Below are 23,865 nucleotides of genomic sequence, written 5' to 3' on the forward strand. Positions count from 1 at the left end.
CAGAGGTACTCGGATGCTGTAGGTTACATCAGAAAGCGCCTTCGCTTTGAAATCCTAAGAACAACAGTGATTTCTCTCCGTGGAGACAGAGGTGTGAGAAAAAACATTGTTAATATAAACAGTCTAGATCTTAACTTGGAGCCACAAGGCCAAGGGTAATTTTTGAGTGTTTAGGGAATTTTTTATATTCTTAAAGGTTTGTTTTTATATAGGGTAATTGCTATATTATGTGTATATTGTTTGAATAATTTTATTTTAAAAAAATATAGCACGCGGTTCGGTCCAGTAGATAGTGCATCACATTATAAATATTAATTTAAAATGAACTGTTTTATCTTTTCTTTAGTTTTCAGATAAATTATTTGCAATGAGATTATGGTCCATTAACCATTTCATTCAATATTGTTGAACATGGAACATTTACACCAATAGTTTTATCAACAACAAGTGGAATGGGAAGAAAAGCAAATACTTTCTTCAAAAAGTTAGCTGATAAAATGTATAGAAAATTAGGTCAAAGATACAGTTAGGCGATGACATTTATCAGGAAAAGAACTAGATTTGACTTATTGAAAACAACAATAATTGCTTTTAAAAGAGAAAGAGGGATGAAAAGTGGTAGTGCAGTTAAAATAGCAGATTAAGATATAAGTTTAGAGCCAGTACATTGAATTGGCTACTTTTACTACTTAGAGGGTTTTTATAAAAGATACTCAGATTTTTATTGAATTTTTATCGCGAGCGTGCTAAATCACTTTACAGTCGATCTTCGAGATTGTTCTAAAAGGGCCCCCGATAGTTCTAGTTGTAACCAACTTATCATTTATCACTGATTTGTTCAATACTTTTATTCAACTGCTTCAAATAACCTAATCATCCAAATAGAAAATGTCAAACAGTATATATTTACAATAAATTAAATCAAGTGATGCAATTGGCAGAGCACAATCGTAAATCCTGAGCAATAGATATCATCTATCCCTCGTAGCTCTTCTCCTCAGGTATCAGGTTGAAGGAGACATTTTGTCTTTCTTACTAGCACACTCCTCATTATATCCATGCTCAGGCGTTTCCTGATGTTACACATCACCTGGCTGTAGTCCTCCTTGGTGTTGGTGGCTATCAACACAGCAAGTCTCCTTATGAAACGCTTGGTCTCAGGTGCCACTCCTCCTGTAGTTGTAAATACAAGTGGGACGAATGACCCTTTCTCCAATTGTAGCACTCGGTTCATGTACTGGTTCTTTTTCTCATTCTCGTGCAGAGCGTAGAGCCTAGCCGTGACAACTCTTCTACATCCTTCACCCATTTCTCTACTTTCTTTTTTACATACGTCTCTCTAGCCTCCTCTCCACCTATCATTGCTCCCAGATGACGCTCCCCATCACATGTGATCTCTATACCAGTATCTCCAAATACTATCAGTAATGTACAATCATACAAATTTGCCATTTTAAGGATCAATGGCTGATGCTGCTGTAAATTTGCAATTCTTTGAGCATGGAACATTTTCCATCTTGTTTAGCCCATACCCTAAGGGGAAGCCAATAAATAAATTGGTTATCAATCCTTTAATATATTGCTAAAAATATAGAAATATTGATAGAAATATTAAAACCTTGTAAAATAATTTTTTATCAGACTGGAAATCCTTAATTTGACAACGCTGGCAGAGCGGCGAATACGTGGGGACCTTATTGAAGCTTTTAAGGTTATTAATGGTTTGACTGATTATGGTTCAGACTTGTTCAGACCAAGCAGATCAGGTCTTAATCTGTTTTCATCCAATAGATAGAGTGTGACAAAAGTCAAGAATCTTCAGTGTTCTTTTCTTCCAGAGCGGGTTGTTCCTTATTGGAACAAACTCCCTTCGGAGGTAAAGAACTGCTTGACAGTTTTGAGTTTTAAATTTTGATTGGAAAGTTTTAAAAAGGATATGATTAAATAAGTTAATGACTTTAATTTTTGGAATGTTTCGAAAGAAGTTTTAACAAGAATTGAAGGTACCAATTATGTCAGTAATAAGGAAAAACACAATGATTATCTTTGGTTTCATCCTTATGTAGCAAAGAAACGTTTTATAAATCTTTACTCCACTGGGAAGTATGAATAAATTACAAATTTTTTAATGATGTTGTTATTTATGATTAATATTTGATAAATTATTACTTTTAAATTTGATGGAGAAATAGTTACTGTATATTTTTCCATGTAGTGCGATGACACTTTGTAGACATTAGTGATGATATGATTATGATGTTATATCATAATTTTTACTTTACTATACTTAACTTTATCAGAGCATGGTATCAGCTATTGGAATAATAATAATCTTAAACAATAATCTCAGAATGTGTGTGTGTGTGTGTGTTTGTCTGTGCGTGTGTAATTTCCGGTCGGTTATATTTAAAAACAGTAAGAGTTACGGGACTGGTTTTTTCGGTATAGTGCCGACAAAAAAAAACAAACTCGGCCGCTGATAAGTGGTTTAATTGCTGGTTTTGTACCACAAATGTTACATAAAATGGCTTGAGCAGAATAATCAAGAAAACGGTAAGAGTTACGGGGCTCGCTCTCTCTCTCTCTCTCTCTCTCTCTCTCTCTCTCTCTCTCTCTCTCTCTCTCTCATTACTGCATAATATTATGTAGCGTTGGTATATATTACACTGTCATGTTATACTATAAACTTATTAGGGGAGGGAGAGCTCATAGCGGTCTGTTTGGACTGTAGAGAGAGTTCATACTTTCATACGACAATGTAATGCATGTTCACAAATATGATAGGCGGGTGTGGTGTTAAGGGTTAATTTCTATTGATAATTGTTTAAGATACTATTGTTTAAGATACCATTGGATACGTGAGGGCACTCCGAATAGAATTGCTCACCTAATGCAGGTTTTGACTCAACAGGTAAATACTCCTACCCTTTTTAACTGCGGCAGTGAAATCCCAGTTACATAATTGAAACAATTATGGCCCCTTATTGTGGGCAGAGTATGTGTCTTTGTTAAAGAGTCCTGATGTAAACTTATCTGAGTGACTGCATTAAAATAATTTAAGGAGAGTTCTCTTAAAACTTTAAGACAATAGGAATAAATACTAGGACCTAATAAAATCAAAACAAAATGCAGCCACCTAATTTGTTGTTAAGCTTTCTCTTCCCCTACGATTGGCAAGTATTAGGGACTTAGACCATTAAAAGTACCGTGCTGTAAACTACAACTTTTGCAAGGCATGTGGACTAAGTAGGTCAAGAGTACTCGACTTGAAAGTGGGTGTTGAGAATCCTCAACTAAACTAAAGATAATGACGTCCAGAAGATGAGGCAGTAAAGTGAGTAGTAGAGGCTGAAGGAGAAAAAATGTCACAAAGAGATGGTGGAGAGAGCACTGTAATAACCATCTTTATGATAGTTCACCAATGGCAATTTGTGCTTTTGGAATAAATTGCCATCTTTTGTTAGAAATTCAGTGTCTGTTATTGACTTAAAATTAATCTAGAGGAATTTAAAAAGACTAATAATATAGTAGACACAGGCAACTTTTGGGAAGTGTCAAATACAGTTTTAGAGAAGATCGAGGGTTTAAATTATATCGAGAAGAAGAAGCAACAAGTGCAATATTTACATAAAAATCTGTGTGTTGCTAAGAGAAAGGGAATAAATATCTCTTGAATTTTTAAAATGAACAGTTTTTTAACTTGTTTACTCATTAATTTCATTTCTACTATACTGTAAATAAGTTATGACAGTTATGTTAGATTTTGTTTGTTTTTTTGATGTCGAAGGCTGTGAAATGTTCACAGTTCTGATAATGAAGAAATCAGAAAGAATGTTTAAAACTAGTGATGATGTTTTTGTCATTATTCTTAATATAATCTAATCTTTAATCCTTTTGTAGTTGTGGCAGGTGGCCTATGATGTTAATATGTAAAATTTATGTTCTCATACACTACAATGCAAATGATATATGATGCTCAAAGCCCTTATTAAATCACCAGACCATCTATAATATGTACTCTAATATTTAAAGCTAGCATCAATCAAGAACAAGACGTTAATGGTGAAAAAGCTAAGTCTTGCCACATCAACTCAAGAGCTAGAAGAGAAGGCAGAAAATGTGCGGATTGACGAGAAGTCTGATGAGGCAACGTAAGTTCTAATTGTGTTGTTTGTTATTACTTTCAAGTGCTTTAGTTGTACTTTATCTCTTTATATTATATCATACTAGAAAACCCGTGGTCACAGGGAGGAAGCTAATAGTATTTTTTGTCAGTAAGTTTAAATCGCGTCAAAAAACATCCTACACAACCGAAGATACACCTGATATAGCCAATTAAAATGGTGCTCGCACTGCACTAAACACAACGTAATATCAACAAAAACGATAAAAAATGCCGTTTTAACAATCTTTGCACGTGCACGTGCGTGTAACAACCCTCGTTACCATGGTTACTACGCAAGTTCATATTTTTCGTTTGTTTTGCACGTGGGCGGTCGTACAGACAGACAGCAGAAAGAATTTTCTGAATTATAGTAGAGATATTATGTACTAGAAACCCGCTAGTCGAAAGTTTTGTTCGAAGAAATTAAGAAAATCATTTATGTTTAAATTTCTTTAATCTCTTCACCATCTAGAGATCTAGCTCTAAGCTCTGCACTGTAGAAAATATGGATTTTATTTGACGATGACAACAACGTTATAAAGTTATAAACATTTGGATTCCCTAATCGATACCTTTAAGCGCATCAAAAATATCAATCACAACCATTGAAGTTATGAATAGTTATAGCGTGAGCGTTAATGTGAGCTAGTCATGACGTAGCATAAAGCATAACTAAGTGCGTTGCTAATCTGTTCTTGCTTGCGCACGCGCAATCTCTTGCTGTTGCTACGCAACAATGCAGTTAACCTTAAAATAACGCCATTATTCTAACGTTTATTTTACCTCACTTCTCAATTATCTCGAAATTGATTTTATTGTTGTTTCTGATAGAGGGGAGTGATATCTATCAGCTGCTTTTAATCCTATGGAAAAATATTGTTCCTAGCCGAAATTATCGCTGGTTAAAGGTCAGCGCTTGTGTGTAATTGTATTGATAATTTTTATGAAGACCCCCGGCCCCTTTAAGTTTACACACAATTCTTTGTTCTTGTAAGTGTAACCTCGGTTTGATAATTATACTTAAAGACTCCTTCTAATTGCAGGTTACTTCGTTACATAAAATCAGCAAACGCGGTTTACACAAATGCTGAATCTGTCTACAAGAAGGGAGATGAGGAGCAAGCATACATCTACTTTGTCAAATTCTTCCATGTGTACTCACAACTTCGCAGCACTATTGCCTATATCAATAAAAACAAGGCAGTTTTGGTTAGTAATTTGTACGCAACCAGTTTCCCCAAAATTATCAACTCTGGATGTCACCATAATTATTGTTTTAATACCTAGCTGCCTGCATCATACTGCCTTACGTTTAAGGCAAATCTTAGGTTGAGTTTTGATTGCATGTAAAAGTATTGTAATTACATATGTACATTGTATATTGTATGTACATATCATTGTCATATTGAACAGTGTTAATGCATTGCAGAAAGAAGCAAGTAGGCTGCTCCCTATAACCAAGTGTAAGACTGCATTGGATAGAGCTGAAAAGCTGAAGAAATCTCTCACAAAGAGATATGATGAGCGAGATGCAATAAAGCTAAGAGGTTTGAACGATAAAGAATATTGTTAGATTCCAAATTTGGAGGCCCACGTATCTCAAACAATATAAATATGTATAGATACAAGACAGAATTGATTGAAGTTGGTAAACATTTTAGAATCTAATCTAAAATCAAATCAAATCAAGAAATTAAAAATGTATGTCACAATTCTCAGAGAAGTTGGATAAGGAAGAAATGAAGAAGTTAGAGGAGCAGAGAGACAGGGAGTTGGCAGAGTTGGAGAGGTTAAAGCTGGAGGCAGCACAGCCTGCTGTCGACGCAGCTACCCTTTTTAACAGCGTTAGTGTTATCATAACACTGTTATGATTTACACTTCATAGCATTGAAATTATCAATTTATTTTTTTACATTCATCTGAATCCAGAGAAAATAAGATGTTGCAGTGGAGCACGGCTCCATTTTAGTGCTGTACTAATTGCACTGAGTTCTTAGCTGCTACAATAGGAACATGTGGTCCAAAGTCGAAAAAATATTTTTTGCCAGTGGTTTTTCTCTGCACCACCCCTTGCCCACCAGAGCGCCTAGTGACTAGTCTATCGTAAAATTGAGGTTAACATATTTTATCAATAATCAGTCTTTTGAACTGAAACTACCTTCTCCTAGAGCTTTTATACGTTCCATCTCAAATTTGCAACATAATGTTTTGCTTCTAACTCTTTTTATGAGGTTAACTGTTGAAAATTCCGTGACGCGCACTCATATCTTTGCTTTGGAGCAAAAAAAATCAAAAGTCGCTACATATTGCTATTAGACATGACCTTGAAAAACACTGCCAAGTTACAAGGTCTCATGTCGTAAACTGTAAAAGAAGATAGATTTCGTTTTAAGTTTTTGATGCACAATATATCCAGATCAGAAATTTTCATTTTGGTGAGGACAAAAGCATTTAAAGCATTAAAAAATTAACCCCCCCCCCCCCCTTAATTGTGGCCTTAACAATGAGACTGATGAGTTTGGCACATGTAAGAGCATTCACATTTTACTCCATAATGTACATGATACGTATGAGTTGTTTTCTTTGTTTGCATACATAACATGTATGTATTATCACGGTTTATATAATATGACGTGTAATGTACTTATCACATATTATGTACTGTGATTAAACTGTTAGTGTAACATGTAGAAAACTCGATCTTACTTCTATTATCATAGAAGACACCTGTATACTGTTATATTCTTGTAATTTTGTATGAAAAGTTTTCAAAACAAATACAAACTCACTTTATAATTATAAACAATGCTAAAATTAACTTGTTCCATTGAGTGTCCATAATAAAATTAACACTAGGTATTATTTCAGACTGCCTTCTCAACGCCGTTAGTTCCCCTTGGTCAATCCGCTAAAGGTTAAGTTATTGTGTTTTTTAATCATGTTAAATGATCGTAAAGTTCAAAATTTGCTAAAATATTTGAAATATGAAGATTAGGACTAACATATTTTAGGAAACTTACTTTGATGTTTTACAGATATCATCCCTAAAGAACCATACATCAGTGCCATAGAATTAATGCACATCATTGAGGCGAAAATGAAGGTTAGTTAGTTGTGACTAAATGAGTTTTAACTTCTTCAATTTCTACCGTATTTTCCCCATGGTTTCAGGGAAGAAGATGTTTCTTAAACATTTGTAATCGAGACAATATGGAGATATCTATTTATCACTTGCTAAATTGCTCCTTGATCTACCGTAAACAAACATCTCCAACATTATCAAACTACTTTTACAGGTTTTACTGATAGACATACGTACACTGGAGGAGTTCAAGAACAGCCACATTATCCATGAAACTGTTATTTTCCTTTCCAAGGATTACCTCGACATCAACACAAAGTAAGTGTGTTGGAAACATTGAGCCCTCATCAGAGTAAACTCCAAGTTAGCAAAGATATTTATTTCACTAGATTAGTCAGATACATAAAATAGATTAAAATATGACGTGCTGTTTCAGACTGACCAGCAGTGAAATAAGGGAGCTGATTTTGATGAAGGAGCACAAGTTACTGTGGGACAAGAGAAGTTCACATGACGTCATAGTTATATTCGACTCAGACAGTCAATATAACTCAGTAGCTGAATTGTCCAATGCTCCTATAAACATTGTCCGAGAGTGTTGTACTGACTGTCTAGACCCTAACTTTATCAACTCTGATCTACCTAAGGTAATTAATTTAAGGTTAACGTGCTCAACTTAATGTGTAACAGTGTGTGACAGTGTGTAATAGTGTGTAACAGTGTGTGACGGTATGTAACAGTGAGGATACTTTTGAGTGTAAACTCATTAATATTGAATTTCAGGTTCTGGATGGAGGATACGCATCTTGGGTATATCATTTCCCAAAACACTGCACCAACCCAGATAGAGCTAGGAAAGTAAAGCCAGCTAAAGCGAAGGTGCGACATTCAGCACCAGCATCCTTGCTACCTCTTACTACTGTCAAAGCGGCTGCTATCTACCCTGAATTGAACAAAGACACAGAACCTAAACCTTTACCTCCTGTCCTCGCAGTGGAGGATCTAACACCTACTATTGATACAAATGCAACAGCGGCAGCCTTGGCAGCGGCAGCAGCAGCCTCAGCAGCTAGTCAACAGTCAGTGGTAACATGTGGCAATGTTCAGATCAGTATGCCTCAGTCGCCCCAAACTATCCAAATCAATCAGTGGAACCAGGAAAAACACGTGATGCCAACCAGTAGTATGGTACCTGGACACCAGGAGCTCAGACACAATATACCTCCTACCTCCCAGTCAGCACTATCTTCATATCAGACTCCCAGTCCCCCTCCGGTAGAGTTGAGAACCCATGTTAAACCTAGTAGAAGTGATGGCAGTCTCAAGATAACAGATATTTACGAAGGTACTCCACCTCCTCCTGTGCCCCAGTTTGTATCTCCTACTCCTCCTTTGTCTGCTGCTGTAGAGGTTCCCGGCGGTGTGTCACAGAGCACATCTCAGCCTAATATGGTTTGTTATATTTCTCATGATCACTTGATCAGCTAATTTTAGCCTTATCTTAAATCACATTTCAATATTATGATATTTAATAAAACCTAAGATTTGCAAGTTTGAGCTCCCGTCAAGATTGTAATTCAATACCTGCTGTAATTATATTAACCCCAAACTTGGCAGATTCGTGAGGAAACTGTTACGACGTTTCCAGCGAAAGTTCCTCAAACCAAACCTCCTGATCCGATATACGCTCAAGTTGAGGTCAGGAGAAAGGTCCCGAGCAACATTGTCGCTCCTACCAACACTAGTAAACCTTCTGTTGAATACGCTGATATCAGGTCAATTCAGCCTGCTGCAGATAAACCTGCTGTAGATAGATCCAACAAACCAAAAGAGTAAGTTGTTGTCAGTTACCTTTTCAGCTGATCTACAGTAGTACTGAAATGCTTTAATGGCCAACGTTGAATTTTAAGTGAATAAGTTAAATCTAGAATATTTTCTGCGTATTTGCCTAATAAATCAATTACATCTTTTTCAGAGCTCTTATCCAGTCAGTTCAGCCTGCAGCTAGACCTAACAGAGCACCAGTGGACCTTACAAAACCTCCAGCTTACATAACTCAACCTCAAACCAATACTAACCAACCCCAACCAGTACATCTCTCACAACCACAGAATCCATCTCAGCAACCACAACAACCACAACAACCACAACCACCGCTTTTTACACCCAAACATCAAGCTCAGCAACCAAGACCTTCACCACAACCTCAACCACCACAACCACGCCCTTCACAACCTCAACCACAACAACCAAGACCTTCACAACCCCAGCAACCACGCCCTTCACAACCACAACAACCACGCCCACAATCCACTCAATCCCCACGACCAGCACCACAATCACCACCAGCTCGCCCTCAAAACAGTCAGCCATCTGCTCCAGTAAAGAATCCCACTGTGAACAGAGTGGTAAAACCGCTATCAGCCAGAGCTCTTGAAGAGAAGAACATGAGAATGATGCCCGCCTTTGGCTCTGTTCAAATGGGAACATGTGGTTTAAAGAATATTGGTAACACGTGTTTTATGAACGCAGTCCTACAATGTTTATCTTCCATTGCTCCTCTTACGCAGTACTTTGTATCTGGAAGATACAAGCACGAAATCAATCCAGACAATCCGCTGGGAACAAAGGGGCTGGTAGCTGAGGAGTATGCGTTTCTGGTTAAAGCCATGTGGTCGGATAGGTTCAGACATCTTGCACCAAAGGACTGGAAGGAGGCTATTGGACGGTTCAGACCGCAGTTTCTAGATTATAGCCAGAAGGATAGTCAGGAGTTTACTAGTTTTATGTTGGATGCTTTACACGAGGATCTCAACAGGGTTAGTTATTTATGTAATTAGTTAATTAATTATTCAGCTGATTAACTAATCATTTTGAGATGCATCGCCTTAGCACGAGAAGGATTTCAACATTTATCTAAAATCAGCATTTATTCGATAATTATTATATGCACGGGAAAAAAAACAGTTCTTATCATATATCCTGAATCTTGATGTGTCTTCAGGTCTTGCCAGCGGAACGAAAGAGGCAGCCAGAGATAGACTTCTCAAAGATGACTTACAAAGAGGGTGGAAATGCAGCATGGGAATGCTACACAGCACGGAATAACAGCGTCATTGTGGACCTGTTTCAGGGACAATTCAGGAACATTACACGGTGTCTGCGGTGTGGCTACGAGTCTGTTACATTTGATACCTTCATGTACCTCACAGTGCCAGTAGGTAAATCTCGCACCAATCTGGCGAGCTGTATTGAGAACTTTTGTCAGACAGAGAAGATAGAATGGCGGTGTGACAAATGTCACGTGATGGGAGACGCAACTAAGGACATCACTATCTGGAGGCTACCTACCATTCTGGTGGTCATTCTTAAGAGATTCAGCTACACGGGCATGTGGCGGGACAAGATCACCACTTTTGTGGACTTCCCAATAACCAACTTTAGAGCAGTGGTAGGGGAAGTTAACTGGGTCTCTAACAAGGAGGAAGGTAGGATCTACAGACTGTTTGGAGTGACAAATCACACAGGAACTCTGGAAGGGTGGCCACTATATCGGGTGTGCTCGGAATCCACTGTCAGGTGATTGGTTTACATATGATGATCACGTCATAAGACCAATGAAAGCAGATCAGACGAGGAAGAAGGAAGCTTATCTTCTATTTTACACGAGTGTCAATGAAAGAGATGATATCAGGCAACTCAACTTTAAAGGATAATCAGCTAAAAGCTCAGCTCTTGTGAGAACAAACTATTTGATTTGCTTTGTTACCTCTAGCGGGAAAAATAATTTGATATGCCATGCCGGTTGCCGAATCTAGTGAACAGTGACCTGCGTGAAGATGATGGTATCACTTCGCCCAAATGTACACTCTGCTACTAGAGTAGCTAGTCTCGGAAATAATTGCGCTGCTGAAATTACCATCAGATATTCAGCTTTAAATGAACTTATGATTCTTGCGAATTCATGATAAACTTATACGGGTGGACTTGTTTCTATTTGATGTGGCTTCAATGAGAGTTTGATTCATATATTTCAATTTTCTTTCGTGACTGTTTACTTTTATACGGTTTTCCCCCCGATTTTTTGTGTAGGAGTAGGTTAGGTTATATAAACATTAAACATTTTATTGCTCGTTACTAACAGCACAGAGTTTATTTAAAAAAGAATTTAATAATTAATGTTCAATCTTGGTCGGGACACATTCTGATTGTGAACCCACTTTTGAGTATACTAAAGTGTACCTGACCAACTTTGTTATGTATCACAAGCAACGATTTATCATCATTTAGATTTTTGCACCAATAAAATAAATACAGTGTGTTTTTCAATGTGAATACTTTGTTTTTTGATTTCTGTAAATTGTATATTTGATCTGATTTGACTAAAAAAGTGTACTTTTAATTCTACCCGTACCTCTCAGATAACGTTTGTAATAATATTAAAGTTGTTTTATTACACTTTTGTTACCGTACAAAAAAACACGGTATTTTAATTTTCAGGTCTCCCTCTTTGAGTGGTACACCAAATAACTAATTAATGATATTTTCACCATTTTAAAAGTTTAACCACTCTCACTAAAACTTCAACATTGCTAGGATGTTTATAGTGTGGGTAACTTGTCTGTTAGTGCAGCTCCTGCCTGCATACTCTTACTTCATCAGTATTGAACCTAAGAAAGAGATATGTTTCTATGATACAGCCGTTAGTGGCACTAAAATGAGCCTCACTTTTGAAGTGGCTGAGGGTGGCTTCCTCGACATCGACGTAAGGGTATGTCGCTTACATTTTACGCTAATTTGCATGACAATTACGTATTTGCATGAGCATTAAATCTGCTTACACTGACACAGGTATTGGCAAGGGACCAATTGAATTACCAGTTGTACAACTGAAGAGTAACACGTGTTTGTCATTACCACTCCTCTTCACGGTTATTGCTCTGAATATTTATATAAATATTTGTATAAACTCTATTACAGATATCTGGTCCTGAAGGTAAAACTGTTTACAAAGGCTCACGGGAGAGCAGTGGCAAGTACGCTTTCAGCGCCTACATGGACGGAGATTATAAGTACTGTTTTGGTAATGCTATGAGTAAGATGACTAGTAAAGTTGTAAAGTTTAGTATGGATATTGGGGAAAAGCCGAAACACGATAATGGCGACACAGTCGATCAAGGTTTGATTATCTTAGAATATGCAATACTCAACTTCCGGTTAATTCCTTAGCCAAGATTAAAGATTTTTATCTCCACGCTGTGCAAATTTTACTTTTTACAGGAAATGGTTACTTTATTGTGGAACACAGTAAAATGTTCCAGTGAATATAACTGTAAACAGTGAAGTGTTATTCTAGTTTTGTACGTGTCATATTTCAGACCATGATAAATTAGCAGAACAACTTGAACAGCTGAGTGGACAACTAGTGGCTGTTAAACATGACCAAGAATACATGGAAGTCAGGGATAGAACCCATTCTATGAGTATGTATTTCACTATTTGTGTCAACAATCGACACGTGTTTGATTGATTTAATTATTTAGGTCACCTTATCAATTATGGCACGCAGTAACTGTCACAAATTGTTTGTTAGTTAGCGTACGCCGCGATGCAAAAAAGAAAGACTAAAGTGTTTTCTAAGCATAGCTGAACGTACTCCCGCCGCGCGCCTACAACAAATATAAACAGAAACTGGACACGTCTCTCACAGAAATGTACTAAAAATGCTCTAGCTGGTGAATTTTCTTCGTTTTACTTAAACCTTTGTCCGCTGATCTCACACACAATCTTTCAGTAAACGGATCTACTAATCAGAGGGTGGTATGGTGGGCTTTCTTCGAAGCTTTAGTACTACTGGCAATGTCTCTAGGACAAGTTTACTATTTGAAACGATTCTTCGAAGTGCGGCGAGTTGTCTAAGACAATTATGTCGTAGGTTGCACTTAATAATGATTAAATGCCATTTGTAACTAAGTTTATTTTCAGTAGCATGTATATTGGGCCGTTTTAATTATGTCAATGGGTTTATAGTTGTTTTCCTTTATTAGATTGTGTTTTGGTGAGGGGGAAGGTTTACTTTTTTTATATAGAATACAGCCGAATCTGGTTAGTGATTTCAAATCTTTAGCTTAGCATTTTATTAGAAAATGTTACCTTTTAGTAAATTACGGAATAAATTGTTATCATTCACTCGATTATGTTTATTCTGCATGCCTTTCTGAAGTGCATGGTTTATAGCAAGCATGGTTTCGGATTATTAATTTTTGATTAACGGCTCAATGGTACTGATTGCATTTATATTTATAGAGGTAATTCATAATCCCGATTTCAACTTTTAGAACTCTTAAGAGAGGAAGCACATTGAAATATATTTATTTAAACCATTTAATCTTAACCTTGTTTTTATACCGGAAATAAAACCATGTTTCAATTTGATGGAAATGTCAAGAATCTCTACAATTAACAATAGCATACCAAACCAGACCGCATTCTTTCTTTGAGCAACCTAATTGAACCAAATTTCGCAACCACATCGACTGTGCATCCTAATAATTTCACACTTAATCATATGACGAATAAAAATCGACGTTAAATTAGAGTACATACTAAAAGTAAAACAGCTGGATCAGTAGATAAGAGTTACAGGGTATTATGCGAAAGTCTGTAACTACAAACACGACTGAACTTACTTTAACTAACATCCTCCAAACTTACTTTCAAGTTATAGAAATTAATAACTGCCCAAACAAGTTATAAAACCCATTAAAACATTTTCACGTTCTGATCACAAAAAGAAAGAGTTGGGATGTACGATAGTATTAGAGAAAAATGTCCCAAGCAAACCACTACAACACCTTTCCGTCGCCGCGAGTCATAGAAAAATCCTACAAAAGTCTGGAGGCGTGACCTTGGTAAAACCCCGTGCAGATCTCGTGTTCGAAATAGCGGTTCTCATGGCTACAATCGCCGTGGAAACGTATTGGTAATATTCAAAATCAACGACATTCCCAAACTTTACAGAGTTGATCGACACTTCCGGTGATGACGTACGGAGCCGACTTGTGGAAATCTGAAACAGAGAGTCGTTAAAATAGTTCCCAGTTTACAATGTACAAATGCAATGTGTAGATAAACTATGATTAAATTAAGTGAAAATTAGCAAGGGGACAATGCTATCTAAGTTAACTATACCCAAGCATGTGACGAAGTGTTCGTGAGCGTGGATAGTCTTCGTGCTCCTCCTGTTCTTGAAGTCCCACACTCTGATGGTCTTGTCATCGGCACAGCTCACTATCATCTTGCCATTCGGGTGGAAGATCGCTTGTCTCACCCAATTATCGTGACCGATCTGAAGCAAGATGGGTTACAATGAAAAAAGAATTGGTAATTATATGTTGATAATAAGATACTGACGGGAAAATCAGAGCACTTCTGATTCTCTAGTCATCTGCTTTTAATAAACAATATAGAGGAGGGAATCAGTAGATTTCAGTAAGAGGAGCACTTACTAGAGATATAATGCAGCTGCCAGTGCTAACATCGTATACTTTTATCGTCTTGTCACGTGACCCAGAAACTAGGAACGGCCCGTCCGATTTGGCGGCTCGAGGATTCTGGGATGAAATTCTGTTAATTTAAAATTTCTGGTATAAGATTTATTTAGCAGCTCATCTGACTTTCACTTTGTATTCTCCGATTGAAATTTCAAACTTCAACCTAGACAACTCGTTTCAGTTCAGCGATTATCGACTTTATTGAGTTGACATGAGCTTACTTCGGATTGTATTGCTTCGTTGATGTGAGCTGTGCAGTTATCAGGGGCCCAATCTACACACTCGACTACGTGATCATGGTCTCGCAACTCGGCTTTACATTCTTTCGTTGCAATCTCCCAGATTCTTATAGTCTGCAAAGAATTGTGATGATGAGATCAAGTGCACTTCATTAGACGGTTAAAAGGCTTTAAACAAATGCTTACAACGACGGATTTGTGTCCAGCGTTATACGACATAATACTTGGTTCAGTCGTCTGATTCGGCTGTGAACTTTTTAAAGGCTCCTGAAATGACACTTCAGGTGAACAATTTCAACGATTTTACACGATTAACACGATCAATTTAAATGTCTGATCACTGATCAGACTCGAGTAAGGCCAATCTTGCACGATCCAGAGTGACGAGATACTTTTAGTATAAAAATGCTGAAAAGATGGAATACTTTCAACATTACTTATACTATATTAACATACGTTTAGAATGTGCAGTGCTAATAGGGATATGACGTTATATTTTGGAACAGAGAATTTCAGTTCAGGAAAGATCGTTCTTACTCCAATCTGACCAAGAAATCAAAGAACTAACGTGATCATTAGAACCAGATGCGATGAGTTTGCCATCAGGAGACACCACAGCAACCCGGGCCCACTCCCTGTGACCCAGGAGAGTTTTAGTACAGTACCCAGTGGATACCTCCCAAACCTTGATACTCTTGTCACGGCTAGCACTCACCAGGAAGTCTCCGGTGGGGACAAACCGCACGGAGGACACTGTGTGGTCATGTCCTGGAGGAAGGAGAGTTTAGTACACTTCTCTACTTTCATACCATATGGAGTATGGAAAATGGCAGAATTTAAAATGAAATGCTTTAAAAATGTCATCGGATATTTCCACTTACCGTGCATGGTTTTAATACACTCGAACCCCACAAAGTCCCAAAGTCGGATAGTGAGATCTGAGGAACACGATGCCAGTATCTTGCCAGAACTCTCAAATGAGATGTCGTTCACAGCATCAGTGTGGCCCTTGAGGGTACGCTCAAAATCACCGCTCTCGTAATCCCACACCTACAAACACGCGTGTTAATCAACGTGTCAGATCAATACGCCATGTACGTTACATTCTTGTATAGGATCCAGGTTTTTATAAATGGTATAATCACGGCATATCGTAGAATATGTCGAACTTAATGTCTATGGAAACACAGGACGGTGATGGAGTGTGCGGCTGCATACAGAGACCTTAACAGTCGGCACACACCAGTCTTTAAAATATGTGAGTTAATATGCGGTATGTAGGTCTGAAGAAGGCGTGACGTTGCTGCCAATCGCGCGTCGCGTCTAGCTAGCTTATCAACACCATTATGAGTAGCTGTAAGAAACAATTTACGGACAGTTCAATAACTAAAGTATACCTTAATTGATCCGTCCTCAGATGCGGAGACCATCACGTTGTAAACTGGATGGAAAATAACTCTTGATATTGGCATTCTGTGACCAGTAAGACAGTATCTCTCGGGAGGTCGAGGTATCCAGTTATCAGCCGATCTTTCTCTCTTTGTGGGCCCTCCTTCGTACTCCTTAACAGTTTCTGTCACTTTGGACTCGAGGTCCATGACCTTTTTCTGTAGCCGTAACACGGAAGTCCATTTCTTTTCGAGGAGACCATTAAATTTCTTGTCGTTAGCTTTATCTGACGGCTGGAAAGGAGATTTATGTTAGTATACTGAGTAGCCACTTAAAGTAGAGCAGTGCAGTAGTGTACGTGGTGTTAAAGGAATGTATTATGTCATGTGGGAGTTGCACACAGGATATAGTGCTATGAAACATGAACCAGAGTCCGCTCATGGAATTCGGATGTCGATGCAAAAATTTGATATTTGCGCGCGTATAATGCGCGTTTAATTTGCGCGGACGTGATACAAAATGAACGTCCAATTTTAAACGGGTATTCGCTTTTTGGAGATTTGTGACTGAGGGGCACTATGGAGCCAGAAATAGCCTTACTCGAATATCCGTAAATTATAATCAAAGCTGTCAAACAATTAATAATAACCCAAATAGTTATACTAACCAAGTCAGCTTCTTGGACAAAATGATTGTAAGCTTCAATGTAACCAGAGGATTTCAGATAATCTGCGATAGCACAATTCCTGAAAATAATTTGTTAGTACCGAATCTAATAAACACGGAGTTAAGATAATCAAAGGAAGGCATGAGTTCTGTATAAGGCTGGACCAGCTGGTGTACAATATCTTAGTATGGGCAATTCATTATAACAATACCCATTGTTTGGGAAGCATAGTACAATATGTGAATTGTATTACATATTATGCAGTCGAATACATTAGCATGTACATATGAATTATGTTTCGGCATATTTTAGCGTTTTATTTCATCACAAAATTGTAACGCCAGTTAAAAATTACAAATCACATGTGTGTGTGAATGAAAACAGCGATTTGGTGGCCTTCTTTTTGATGTATCACAAGCACACGTTGGCAATTAGTTTTAGGTCAATTAAAATTAACACGATGGGTCATGTCATGACGACTGACGAGCTTTGCGTGTTTCTGGTAATGTAGATCATATCTTTGATGTGACTGATGACACGTACTTGGTAATTACTAGCTGTAAATAATTATCTGATATCGTGTCCATTTCGGAAACTGTTTACAGTAAACCGAGGTGTGGTGGTATATAATTACACAAGGTATGAGAAAAGTGTGCTGCAATGTAATTTACACGGATAGTAATCAGTTACATTAGTTACACGGATAATATTTTGTTATATTAGTTACATGTATGATAATCAGTTACGTGATAATGATAAGTTACACTCACACAAATTCAGGAGGAGGAAAGTCTATACCATCATTGCTACCTCCCGCTATCATACTGTTTACTATATTCTCCAATTATAAAATAAGATTGCGATCTTATAAACTATAAAGGTACTGTTAAAAGATAGGCGAGAATTTATCAAACTTATCTGCTAACTGGAGTGTCGTATTTAAGAAATCTGGTGTACAAAATGTTTTCAGAACACCACTAATCTAGTCGGTTGCCATAAAGGGGCCAAGTCTAAATAACAAGCAAAGATAATTTTTGTTTATTGTGATGTTATCGCTCTTAAAGCTTCTGGAGAGGACTCAAAACATCATATTTTGTAACATCACGTGAACGTCAAATATCACGTGTAATACCACGTGGAATATCACGTGTAATATCACGTGTAATACCACGTGCAATATCAAGTGCAATACCACGTGCAATATCACGTGCATACTGCTGCCCTCTCTGGAACCGGTTAAAATCACCGGCTATAAAGATTTCCATTATGTATGTCTGAATACCGGTAGCAAGCTGACAGGTGAACCATATTAGTTTTGACACATAACAATTATTTTGAGTTTTGATTGGCCAATCACCTAAAAACTAGTTGCATTGGGGTATGTTCAGTTTCCCTTTAACGAAGACAAGAGTGGAACCATGAACGTGTGAAGGTTACACGAATGAGAACTTCCTAACAAGAAACAGTATCCCAATAGCACTTTACTGAGAAATGGCTTCTGAGAAAAGTACAGAATTCTATTTTCGAGTTTATCACTACACCAAGTTTACTTTGCAACTAGGCCAAACTAAGAGAAAGACTGGTCGTGTTTTATCAAACATATCACAAGCATCGCGATAAATCGAGTAGCAAGATAAACAGAACGACAGTAGTCATATGAAATGATTCTAAGTTACTCTGTTTTTATCGTCAATTTAAAACATCTAAATAGCATGAATTCCACGTTGTATCATCTGACAAGCATAATTACCACAATATGTTTCTAAGAAACAAAGATAACTTTGCGGAGGGTAAATACACACATACTCCAGCTCCCTCTTTCTGAACTTCTAAACAACTAGGTAAATCACCCAGTGTGTTTTGGTTTGCAGCTAGTATCCCATGTGGTTTGTACGAATATCCCGAGTAGGGAATACAATAAACCTACTGTGAAATAGTTTCTTACTCCTCACTTGGTCTTAGTAAATGTGTAGGGAATACCAAGGTTTTATATATTACATTTCAACTCCAATTCAATCATCCAATACTTCAACATTGGAGATCATAACATTGCTGTTTTTAACTCATCTCGAAGGCAGTTACTGTGAAACTGTGTCACACCAAGGTCACATCACAAGATATGTTCGATGTAGCATTATTATGTAACATAACAACATAAAAAGTATTGCAAGATACACAGAGATCTATAAAAAGATGGAGCACGAGTATAAAATCAGCTACACAATTCAACTACCTCTCTTAGAGTGACAGGGTATCTTACACACGGTCCCCCTACAAAGTACCACTCTCATGTTAACCAGTCTTTATATACACTAATACACTGTATCTTATCCATTATACATGATGGAGTTATATTGTACACATTGTACAGCACTCTCACATTCTTCTCAAGTGCATGTTCATTCCTTACTATTAATTATTATACACTTAAACACGAAACAGCATATAGGGGGGGGGGGGCACGTATTTTTAGAATAAGCCTTACATCTTGCCCCCCCCCTGGTTTTGCCGGGTGCGAGAGAGTGAAACAGTAGATCATCTGCTGTTTCCTGCCAAATATAGTCTAGCACTTGCCACTGTATCATATTACACAGAGAGTAGCATATTACACAGTGCAGTGCTCCTACAACACTAAACCACTATACAGGATTGTGTATACTACATATTGTAGTACATGGTGATAACACTTTGTCAAACTATGTTGAGTTTTAACCGGTTTCAATGTGATAAGTAACACAGCGTCTTTCTGTATATACATGCTGCACAGTTTGAAATATTATGGTGCATATTTTATCTTATGTTTAACGTAACAGAATTGAATGTCAAACAAATTAACTAAAGCTGTCAAAACATTCCTAGACTGCTGTTATACGTGTTTTGAAATGTTAATTGGTCGCGAAAATCTATTTTGGTATTTTGTCACCGGAAAGTTGTAGGCATTATGATTTAACGATGATAATAATATGAACATAAAATGAATGGATCAAAAGTTAACGAAATGACCTAACAGATTGAAACTAATTAAATTCGAAAAAAATTCGAAAATTGGAACAAAATTAAAAGCAAAACTGAAAACCACAGGAACAGGTCCAATGTGACATTTCAAAATTAGCAACAATGAAACACGGCGAGTTACGTGTTACTGAGTTACGTGTTACCAGGTGTATAGAGAATGCTGAGCGAAGCACAAACTTGGTTATCCAATAATGAAGAGTTTGTTAAGGCTCAACATGTTGGTGCACTAATTCGACCAATCAAGGTGGGTGATTTGGGGCACGTGGTAGGAGAAGCCAGTGAATTAAAGTACAGATGTAATTGATAATTAATATTAATTAGGAGGAGACTCCAATTTTCCTGGGTGTTTTGAATAAAAAGTGGCTTGTGGTTGCAAAACTGGGTGTCATGCTAACATGAATGGCACATTTAATTGAAACTCTGTACACACTGGACAGCCAATGTAACAGAATCTCATGTGAAACAGCTCCATATTGTGGGACTATGCCCTATAATTATATAACAATCCACATCTCCTTATATGGGCACCACGTGGTGATAGGAGATTATGTAATATAACGATTTGATAGCTAAAATATTTGACGTTACTTAATTGTTATAACAATTAAGTAATAATAACACGTTTACACGATTTGAAAACTGGCATAAAGGTACAACAACTCATGATTGAGATTTAGTCTTAATAATACTGAATCAGTTTTAAACATCGTCCGATGGAAACTTCACTAGTCCACTATTGCCAACAAAAATCTCAGTTTTCGTTATCATAATCTGGGACGATCTACTCATTAATCTAACTCCGGTGGTGAGGGGTAGCACTGATAAATCAAATAATATTTTCTACATTACGAAATTTTACTGCTCTTAAATATCCAACTTGGTACACTAAAATAATGAAGGAATAAACTCCGGGGCTGAAATTTACTAGGTGAATTAAGTATTTCACAGAAATATCGTAACATTATTACACTCTAAGTGTCCAGGGCCTTTGTGCACATTTATAAGAGTGATAAATAATTACAACTAGAAAATTAATAAAGAAAAATGTGTCGACTGCTCTAAGCAGGAAGTTTAACTGATACTTAACTTTATACTGAAAAGCTATTGCAGAACGAGAAGTGATAGCCTTCGAAACAAGTCTCACTAAATCTGAAGAGTAGCACAACGACAGGAGACACATTTACAGACACAGTACCACAGTACCACTGCTACATCAGCCTCACAGAGAATAAGCGAGAAATATAACAGCCATACTCAGAGAGAAGTATAAATTAAGCAGCTAACGAAATTAGTGCAGGTCTTAATGAAGGAGAAGAATCAAGAAGGGAGAAAACCGCAATAAGCCGCATAGACTAGCAAGTTATAACCAAATCACATAGAATAGCTGATGTTGTAAGTGTCTGAAGTAAAAAGTTCCACTTATAAAAGAACTCTTTTTAATTATTATTATTATTCGAACAGAGCTGTTGCTTAAATGCACGACAATTTTTAGTAAAATTCTGAGCATAACATTTGGTTAGCTAGTCGTTATACTTTTGCTCAGTACCAGACATCGAACACATTAAGAAATAAGACATGACTTTAAATAAACACCTCCAAGAAACCGTAACTCTACTATAAACTCAGTAAATGAAATATTGCCAAACAAAAATCGATCGTTGCGAAATGAGATCACGCTCCGTGAACTATAAATATACAATCGATATGATCAAAACTACCTTCATAAAGTTTTCAAAGAGACTTATATAGCATGGTATTAATATAGCATTTACACTATTATATAAGTATATGGGAATTTGGTAATCTAGCTAGGCACACTTGGGACACACTTGGGACAAAAAGTTACTTGGGGCACAGTTGAGGCCTAAAGAAGCAAATCGACAAAGGTAAACAATAAATATACTATAAGTATATAAATATACTTATATAGTGTAAGTGTTTTAAAGTACAACGCACCAAGTTGCCTGAATAAGGGACAACACAATGGGAACGAAACAAATAAAGCTGAAAACAGAAATTCCCTGCATAGTTACTATAGACCACATGCACAATATTCCGCTCAAATTCCGCCAGACAGTGTTTCTTGGCAGTTTACTACGGTATTCAAAGTTTGAAGTGGCAAGCTCATTAAGCTTGGTTTTTGTTAGCAAACAAAATCCTTGAATGCATTTCCTTATATCTTCGTTAAGAAGATCCAATCCAATCAATCATCTCTCTTCAGAGAGAGCAAACAACAAAACCACTTAGCGCAGAAAGCAATCAAGTAAGATGGCGAAAGGAGCAATACTACTAGGTCAGGCGGAATACTACTAGGTCAGTAGCAATAATACTAGGTCAGGAGCAATACTACTAGGTCAGTAGCAATACTACTAGTTCAGGAGCAATACTACTAGAGTACTAGGTCAGGAGCAATACTACTAGATCAGGAGCAATACCACTTGGTCAGGAGCAATATTACTACGTCAGTAGCAATACTACTAGGTCAGGAGCAATACTACTAGGTCAGGAGCAATACTACTAGGTCAGTAGCAATATTACTAAGTCAGGAGCAATACTACTACGTCAGTAGCAATACTACTAGGTCAGTAGCAATATTACTACGTCAGTAGCAATACTACTAGGTCAGGAGCAATACTACTAGGTCAGTAGCAATATTACTAGGTCAGGAGCGATACTACTAGATCAGTAGCAATACTACTAGGTCAGGAGCAATACTACTAGGTCAGTAGCAATATTACTAAGTCAGGAGCAATACTACTAAGTCAGGAGCAATACTACTAAGTCAGGAGCAATACTACTAGATCAGTAGCAATACTACTAGGTCAGGAGCAATACTACTAGGTCAGTAGCAATATTACTAAGTCAGGAGCAATACTACTACGTCAGTAGCAATACTACTAGGTCAGGAGCGATACTACTAGGTCAGTAGCAATAATACTACGTCAGTAGCAATACTACTAGGTCAGGAGCAATACTACTAGGTCAGGAGCAATACTACTAGGTCAGTAGCAATATTACTAAGTCAGGAGCAATACTACTAGGTCAGTAGCAATACTACTAGGTCAGTAGCAATATTACTACGTCAGTAGCAATACTACTAGGTCAGGAGCAATACTACTAGGTCAGTAGCAATATTACTAGGTCAGGAGCGATACTACTAAGTCAGGAGCGATACTACTACGTCAGTAGCAATACTACTACGTCAGTAGCAATACTTCTAGGTCCCCTCCGGCTTCATTCCGCCACTTATTTTATCAAAAAAACGGTGCTGAGTGCAACATTATCTGTATGAATGTTCTGAAACGATAAAAGAGGAATATTACCAAAACTCTGCAAATGGATCAATTCATTCACAATATATACTGTTATGCCTATGGCTAACTTAGGGCCAGGGGGTTTGGTTAAACTTACAAATACAATAGAATTATTTCCACACAATAGCTATGAGTTAAGTGGTTTAGAGGGTGTCTAAATCGACAAAAGCTGGCTTAAGTAATATATGAAGGATCCCAAAGATGATAGAACTGATTGACTATCCGCCTACCCAACATGAACATATCAAGTTCTCTATACTAACATAATATCACTCTTTATAAAAGTAATTAGGTATACTAACTACTGGGTACAGCCCGTACAAGAATTATAAGTATCCAATCTCACTATTTCCATTTCACCGGAGGAAACTCAGATTTTGAAACTTGAAGTTTAATCCCCTCACATATTGTTAACAAAATAAGATCTCTAGATAATGCTCA

General features: G+C 37.2%; 3 protein-coding genes across 3 annotated transcripts in view; 2 read left to right on the top strand and 1 right to left on the bottom strand.

Annotated features, from left to right (window-relative positions):
* The first annotated feature begins 4,027 nt into the window (after positions 1-4,027).
* Positions 4,028-11,051, top strand: LOC134826216 (ubiquitin carboxyl-terminal hydrolase 8-like). The gene is given in 13 exon segments (XM_063838511.1): positions 4,028-4,151; positions 5,209-5,374; positions 5,595-5,712; positions 5,885-6,009; positions 7,034-7,079; positions 7,201-7,268; positions 7,462-7,565; positions 7,684-7,894; positions 8,031-8,699; positions 8,865-9,079; positions 9,223-10,066; positions 10,252-10,782; positions 10,784-11,051. Coding segments are annotated over 13 exon segments (3,369 nt in total). The 5' UTR covers positions 4,028-4,059; the 3' UTR covers positions 10,964-11,051.
* A 796-nt stretch (positions 11,052-11,847) lies between these two features.
* On the top strand, positions 11,848-13,864 carry LOC134826222 (transmembrane emp24 domain-containing protein-like). The gene is made up of 4 exons (XM_063838518.1): positions 11,848-12,018; positions 12,228-12,426; positions 12,626-12,730; positions 13,042-13,864. The coding sequence occupies exons 1-4, from the start codon at positions 11,965-11,967 to the stop codon at positions 13,164-13,166; spliced, it is 483 nt and encodes a 160-aa protein (XP_063694588.1). The 5' UTR covers positions 11,848-11,964; the 3' UTR covers positions 13,167-13,864.
* Positions 13,672-23,865, bottom strand: part of LOC134826218 (platelet-activating factor acetylhydrolase IB subunit beta-like) — a 77,665-nt gene continuing 67,471 nt past the window's right edge. Inside the window, exons 3-10 of the mRNA XM_063838513.1 lie at positions 17,096-17,174; positions 16,437-16,721; positions 15,921-16,089; positions 15,608-15,807; positions 15,022-15,153; positions 14,756-14,860; positions 14,439-14,595; positions 13,672-14,316 (exon numbers count right to left, since the gene is read on the bottom strand). Coding sequence (XP_063694583.1) covers positions 14,243-14,316; positions 14,439-14,595; positions 14,756-14,860; positions 15,022-15,153; positions 15,608-15,807; positions 15,921-16,089; positions 16,437-16,721; positions 17,096-17,174 — 1,201 coding nt within the window. The 3' untranslated portion in view covers positions 13,672-14,242. The remainder of the gene's footprint in view (positions 14,317-14,438; positions 14,596-14,755; positions 14,861-15,021; positions 15,154-15,607; positions 15,808-15,920; positions 16,090-16,436; positions 16,722-17,095; positions 17,175-23,865) is intronic.

The sequence above is a fragment of the Bolinopsis microptera genome, chromosome 2 (genome assembly GCF_026151205.1).
Source record: "Bolinopsis microptera isolate Bmic1 chromosome 2, MBARI_Bmic_1.0, whole genome shotgun sequence".
NCBI lineage: Eukaryota > Metazoa > Ctenophora > Tentaculata > Lobata > Bolinopsidae > Bolinopsis > Bolinopsis microptera.

Excerpts from the sequence above, each read along its gene's own strand:
- LOC134826222 (XM_063838518.1), top strand. The coding sequence starts at position 11,965 with ATGAGCCTCACTTTTGAAGTGGCTGAGGGTGGCTTCCTCGACATCGAC. Across the intron at positions 12,427-12,625 it reads TGGCGACACAGTCGATCAAG|ACCATGATAAATTAGCAGAA; the intron begins GTTTGATTATCT and ends GTCATATTTCAG. Across the intron at positions 12,731-13,041 it reads GGATAGAACCCATTCTATGA|TAAACGGATCTACTAATCAG; the intron begins GTATGTATTTCA and ends ACAATCTTTCAG.